The 7,216-nt window shown below is 34.8% G+C and overlaps 1 protein-coding gene across 1 annotated transcript; it reads right to left on the reverse strand.

Moving 5' to 3' along the window:
* Positions 1–1,633: 1,633 nt before the first annotated feature.
* LOC115980321 lies at positions 1,634–4,556 on the reverse strand. The gene is made up of 2 exons (XM_031102585.1): positions 2,049–4,556; positions 1,634–1,949 (listed from the first exon to the last, which is right to left on the reverse strand). Exon 1 carries the CDS (start codon positions 4,554–4,556, stop codon positions 2,049–2,051), a length of 2,508 nt encoding a protein of 835 aa, XP_030958445.1. The 3' UTR covers positions 1,634–1,949.
* Positions 4,557–7,216: the final 2,660 nt, after the last annotated feature.

Consider the following 7,216-nt stretch of genomic DNA (forward strand, 5'->3'; position numbering starts at 1 on the left):
GAAAATTAAAATTTCAACAATATAGGTATAATAATTATATTTGGAAAGAAAAAATAAATGCTACAATTCTAAAATTATATAATAATTTAAACTTATTGTAATATGTAACATGTATTCCATAGAATGGGGGTGTACAATTTTTTAAAAATCTTCTTGGATATGTTTAAATTAGTCAACTAACTATAATATTTTTTTTTTAAAATCACTATAATAACATATTCTCCATGTATATAAGAAAATATTATAATAATCTAAGTTCAAATTTATCGTTATTGCTCTTCCTGTGTAGAGTGTGTATCCAACCCACCAACACAACCCAACCTAACCCACCATAAGTCTATTTGGGTGGTGTCATGTGTAGTGCATAGGATGTGACTTCAAGGCTTTAGGTGGCACGTAAGGGTCAGTGGAAGCTTGAAATCTTCAATAATGAGTTGATCTATCAATCTGATTGTGGAGAGCTGAATGTCTTACACCACTAGGGAGACACTTGGAATGCTAAGGGGCGTAGAGACACGTCAATGTGTTTGGTACTATATTTCAAATAACATGTTTTAATGTGTAAAAAAACATTACTCAAATTTTTTTCTTTCTCTTTTGGCACTTAAACTGTACCAGCCTTGTGATTTTATCGTAAATATGAATGCAAATATTTGAATAATATAGCATGATTCGTTGAGATGAGTGGCGTTTGAATTCGTTGAGATGAGGACGGTTACAATATACCGTCTATCAAAGTCTTACATTAAAGCCTATGTGATAAAGTAAGAAAGTTTCAAATTTGAGCTTTTAGACTTGGTGTGGTTCTCTTTAGTCTAAAATTTCATTAAGGTATGTCCTTGCAATATATGGAGACAAATAACCTAATTCATTTAATTTGACTCTTGCAATTTAATTTCAGCATTGTACTTAGTTTTATGCACAAAATAGGAAACTTGAGTTCATTGTTATATCTGTCGTGACTTTTTACATCTATACGTTTATATTTAAAGCAATAAGTTATAAAAATACCCATTTTCACTTGCCTGTTGAAATTAGTTCCCAACTTGGGATTAAAAAAAAAAAAAAATTCCCCCAGTGGAAGTCGACCATCTTATAGTCGATTTCCTATGGAAATCGACTCTCTGATAGTCGATTTCGTATGGAAATCGACTATAACATGGTCGATTTCTATTTTTAAAGATTTTTTTTTTTTTGGTGTTTGGCACCTACTCGAAATCCCCAGTGGAAGTGGAGTGTTTTAATACCAAATCGACTCTCAGAGAGTCGATTTCCTATGGAAATCGACTATTAGGGAGTCGATTTCTACTTGGGTTTTTTTTTTTCCATTTTTTTTTTTGTTTTTGTTTTTGGCACCTACTCGTGCAGCAGTAAACCATAATTGGTTTCCCTTCCCCTGCAGCAGTAAACTAGATCCAGAACACATAACATGAGCAGCAGTAAACAAGTAGATACAAGCATATGATACTGGTAAATGGCTCGTACATCATATGCAAACAGCTGGATTCAAACAGTTACTATGACCATTATAGGTTCTCTATTAACGGACAAAAAACATTCAATACTAGCTATCATCGCTTTGAAGGAGGGCCCTGTGGTTGAATTTGCCAAAGTAGTAGCTACTAATGCCAAAGTAATATAATTGCTGGCATTATAGGCAGCTGCACAACGCAACTATAGTAACAAGTACAATGGACAGCAAATAGTTCAATTACAACAACATTCAACAATAACCAAAATAACAACTAATAAATAGAACATAGTCTCCATATTTGCCTACCACTTGTCCATACTAAAACCATACTGATACAACATACTCTACATAGTCACCAAGCACTTCTCCATACTGATACAACAGATTCTACATAGTCACCTAGCACTTGTCAATACAGAAGATAACCACAAGTCCCACGTACAATGTCACTTAGCAAAACCGAGTTTCCGCTTGCCTGCCAAAAATTAAAATACGGTCATTAGTTTCCAAATGCAAAGAACTATAAGAAAATGAAATTCTGAATATATTATATAAAAACAGTGAGGGCACTTGCCTAGTTTATAGCAGTACCACTTGTCGATGCCCCACGGGAATTGGGACAACTTCTACGGTTATGCCCCTCTTGATGACACACTCCGCATCGTTGCCTCGGTTGAGTCTCCCTCAAGTCCGGATCTTCCCTCCGGCTTCCCCGTTCTCGCCGTACCCCATCCATTTCATTCCTTATTCTTGACTTCACAGGACGACCTATGCCCCGCAACAGCAGTGGATCAGGCACCCATCGTGGTCCGGAAACGTCCCTCCACTCAGACTCTGACTTTGGTACCACAAAATTATGTGAATATGTGAGAATGGCGTTGTTCAAACTGTAACATGGGTCAATATAGTTGGTCGCATTGAGATGCAGAACTTGAAGAACTTTAATTGCATGTGAACAAGGGATCTTCAAGTTTTGCCACTTTCTGCAACCACATGTTCTAGCAAATATGCGCACTTCATGACTGTGGTTTCCCCCTCCACCTCTACGGTCATTGTATGGGGTAACCACCTGATATACACCATCTGCATGATTAAATTTCCTCACAGTGTGTTCTGCACTTTTCTGCTCATTTCTGCTATAGATCTCCATTGCATAATCACTCCACAGCTTACCTCGAGAGAGATCAGAAGTAATTTGTTTATGTCGATCGTGGAAATATGCAACAAGTTTGCACCAAGTGAAATGAACCATTGCAGCAATGGGCAAACCGCGGGCACCTTTAAGTACCCCATTAAAGCACTCGGAGATATTGGTTGTCATTGCCCCGTAACGTCTTCCACCATCATGTGACTGGGTCCATTTCTCCACTTCCTCACTCACTAGATATGTGAACGGCATATAACGTTCAATCCGCGTATCAGTAGGGTCTACACCCCTCAGTAAATTAATCTCGGCCTCCTTAATGGTTTGCATTATGGACTGAAATTTAGCTTCATTACTCGCATATCCAGCTTTCAAGGCCAATGCCTTTAGAATCGGGTTATCAAAGTGTCTGTTGAAGTTGCTAGCAACATGTCGAAGGCAATATCGGTGATATACCTGTTCTCTTCCGTCCTCACGTCTAGGCCACTCTCGAATGGCACATTTGATACCTTTATGTCGGTCAGAAATAATACAAATTCCATCGTTAGGTATGACATGCTCTATGGAAGTCCTGAGACACTCTAAAAACCACCCCCAACTAGCCCCTGACTCCTTGTTCACAACAGCGAAGGCGAGAGGCAAAACCTTTTGGTTAGCATCGGTTGCCATTGCAATCATCAATACCCCTTTGTATTTACCATACAGATGAGTCCCGTCAATACTAATCACTGGCCTGCAATATTGGAATGCAGCAATGCATGGAGCGAATGCCCAATATACATAGCGTAGTACAGCAGTACCTTCGTCTGGCCTAGGTATGGTGTGATAGCTGTACTGGGTACCTGAGTCCTCATCCAAGTATGCCAACAACAACTTTCGCAACTTTTGGTAAGACTCCTCCCAATCCCCAAATATCTTAGCAATTGCCTTTTGTTTTGCGTCCCATACTTTATAGTAAGAAAGCTCATGATTATACTTAGTACGTATGATCTCCCATAGGTCATCAATACGTGTAGTGTGATTTTTTTGCAATCTCCCCACAATTTCTGATGCAACAAAATGCGAATCCATCATTCTACCATCTCTTTTTAGGCCAAAGGGTATACAAGTGTGTGGACCCACATAAGACGTAACCATCCACATACCACTGAATTTAGTCTTCATGTATGCCCCAACATACCACTTGCAGTTGTCATCAACACATGCGGCGCACAATTTCGTTTTGGTCGACCTCCGGATTATAAAATTTCTATTATCCTTTGCTGCGTATATTATCAATGCATGTTTCACCGCATCTTTATTTGCAAAAGTCAACCCTTTAGAAAAATGCATCCCATCTTCCCAAGTAGAGACAAATGGTATCTGAAGACGTGAAGGATCAACCATATCTTCCCAAGTATTTGAGTAGAATGACTCAGCAGGAGCTCTGTAGCCAGTGGTCGTATTTCTATTATGCTGGACACCAATATCATCATTTGCATCACCTTCATCATGGTCCTCCATACTTTCCTCTTCAAAATTGGGAACGACTTCATGTTCATCCACATCGTTCTCAAAGTCGCCTTGCTCAATCCTCTCTTCGTACTCATCCACAACCTCAACATTTTCACCATCATTCGCAACATGATCTTCGTCTTCGTCTTCCTCCTCTAAATGTGTCTCTTCACGATAGAGGGTTTCACTAGTATTAGCAACATGATCTTGAGATGGGAGCGTATAACCTCCCATCGTATACCCTTGTGCAGTATACCCTCCCATTGTAGTGCATCCATCATCTAGGGCTGTAAATTGTAAAGCCGTAGTTGTTTCTTGCACCACCTCAGTAGTGTTATCTGCAGCCGCCTCCAAACTTACATACAACACAGCAGCATTTACTTGGGGCATTTTCTGGATCCTATTAAACATCATCTTTACATGTTTATCTTCTTTGATCGCCATATACCCATAATTTATCCGTTCATGAAGGACTTCTTGTGGGTAACGATAAATAATCTTGATGTCATACCAAGCAGGATTCAATTTCAATTCGTCCATTATTTTCCTCTTCAAATCATTCAACGTCTTCAACTTACGACGGAACATCATGTAGTAGCATTCGATACCCTCCCCTATAAATGGGAATCCGTCAATCCCTTCAGGATTGTGAAGGGGTCCACCGAAGTATACATTTATATCAATATTCTTCAAAGATTGTGAACCTATTAGAGAGCCAAGCCAAGGAAATTTATGTTAGTGACATATTTTATCTCTTTCATTTAACATCAATTACAAAACTTTTTCTATCTACTCAAAGTACAAAAATTACAACGGATCTAAAAGTGTAACAATTGCATATACTCACCCCACATCACATACAAACACACTCAAACAAATAAAAAAACTAAAAACAAAACTCACCCCCATTACAAATTTTAAACTCAGCTCTAACAAAAATATAAATAAAAATATCATCATTCCAGTGCTACGGAAATTAATGGCATACCCTATTACACTACTATTAATGAAATAACATAGAGCAGGGTTCATCAGACAAAAGAAAAAAAAAAAAAAAAACACTAATGTGAATATGATCATGATCAATCAAATTAGACATATCATCTAATTTGAAAATCAAGGCATTAATATACAGTGAAATATACTAGATGTGATATACAAACTCAAATTTTGACTTTGAATCATAAAAATCATACAATAAAAAATCCGTCATGACAGTAAATTTGTTTCGGATCTGCTAATATGTCATCAGCTTTATGTCATCTAGAAAATGGAAAAATGCCAGCTGCTTAATTAGGTGCAACTGGACCGGTGACCCAATTATTTTCATAGCTTTTACTGTATTCAATAATGTCTTTCTCATGGTTGGAATTTCATAAAAGTTGGAGGTTGCACAATTCTTTGAACCTGTTTCTTTTTTGTTTCCTTATGTGTCTATTATTTATATATTTATATAAATATATAAATATTTAAATATATAGTTGTATAAATATATAAATATAAATATATAAATATAAATATATATAACATAAATATATAAATATAAATATATAAATATAAATATAAATATATAAATATAAATATAAATATATAAATATAAATATATAAATATATATATATATAAATATATAAATATATAACTATATATATATATAAATATATAAATATATAAATATATATATATATATATATAAATATAAATATAAATCTATAAACATAAATATATAAATATAAATATAAAAATATATATATAAATATAAATATATAAATATAAATATAAATATATAAATATAAATATATAAATATAAATATAAATATATAAATATAAATATATATAATTATATATAAATATATATATATATATAAATATAAATATAAATATAAATCTATATATTTATATAAATATATATTTATATTTATATTTGCATTTAGTTGTATAAATATATAAATACAAAATATATTTATATAAATATTTAAACATATAGTTGTATAAATATATAAATATAAATATATATACACATATTTAAACAACCAACTAATATACATAAGGAGCCCTGCTTGGGCTTCCAGGCCGGTTACTCAAAAAAAAATAATAATAATATTATGAAACAAATATACATATTTAATACAAACAAATATCTTATCAGGAAACAAATATAAATATTTAATACAAACAAATATCTTATTAGGAAACAAATATAAATATTTAATACAAACAAATATTTTATCAAGAAATGGCATGACAAATTCAATGCAAGCAACACTTTTTAAAGCAGCTATATACACTAAACAACCAACTAGAGAGTGAGGAGGAGACCCTTACTTGACATGAGGATGAGCAAATATACTGCTGAGATTGTATGAGAGTGAGAGGAGCAATGTTTTGCTGCTGATGTATGAGAGTTTATGAGAGTTGTATGATGTTTTGTGAGAGTTGTTGAGAGAGGTTCTGTGATAGAAGTTGCTGAAGGTGTGAGAGTTGTGTGAGAGTTTTTTTTTTTTTTTCTGACCAATCACCCAAAAAACAAAACACAGAGACTTTGGACATTCAAAATAGACATAAAAATGGGCATGACATGACCAATGCATAGCTGGTCAAATATTCTGCACGCCTAAAGACTTTTTCTTTATAAGCTTTTAGACAAACATTGCACATTCAAAATAAAACATAAACGACATGACCAATGTCAGATATTCTCTGCGCCCAACAGACATGACCTATGCCTGGCTAGTATTCTGCACGCCCAAAGACCTTCTCTTTTAGACAAACATTGCACATTTGAAATAAAACAAAAAAGACATGACCAATGCCTAGAAATATTCTCTGCGCCCAACAGACATGACCAATGCCTGGCTGTCAGATACTCTGTCGGATACTCTGCTGATGGAGATGATGGAAAACCAAGATGCGTGAATAATGGAAGTCTAAAAATCGACTGTCTGAGACTCGGTTTAACCTTTAGGAAACCGAGTCTCAGAGACTCGATTTTTACGTGGAGAACACGTCGAAATCGAGTCTCATAGACTCGATTTCTACGTGGAGTACACGCGGAAATCGAGTCTCAGACACTCGATTTTCTCTTGTACTCCACGTGGAATTTTCG

This window comes from Quercus lobata, chromosome 3 (genome assembly GCF_001633185.2).
Source record: "Quercus lobata isolate SW786 chromosome 3, ValleyOak3.0 Primary Assembly, whole genome shotgun sequence".
Taxonomy (NCBI): Eukaryota; Viridiplantae; Streptophyta; class Magnoliopsida; order Fagales; family Fagaceae; genus Quercus; species Quercus lobata.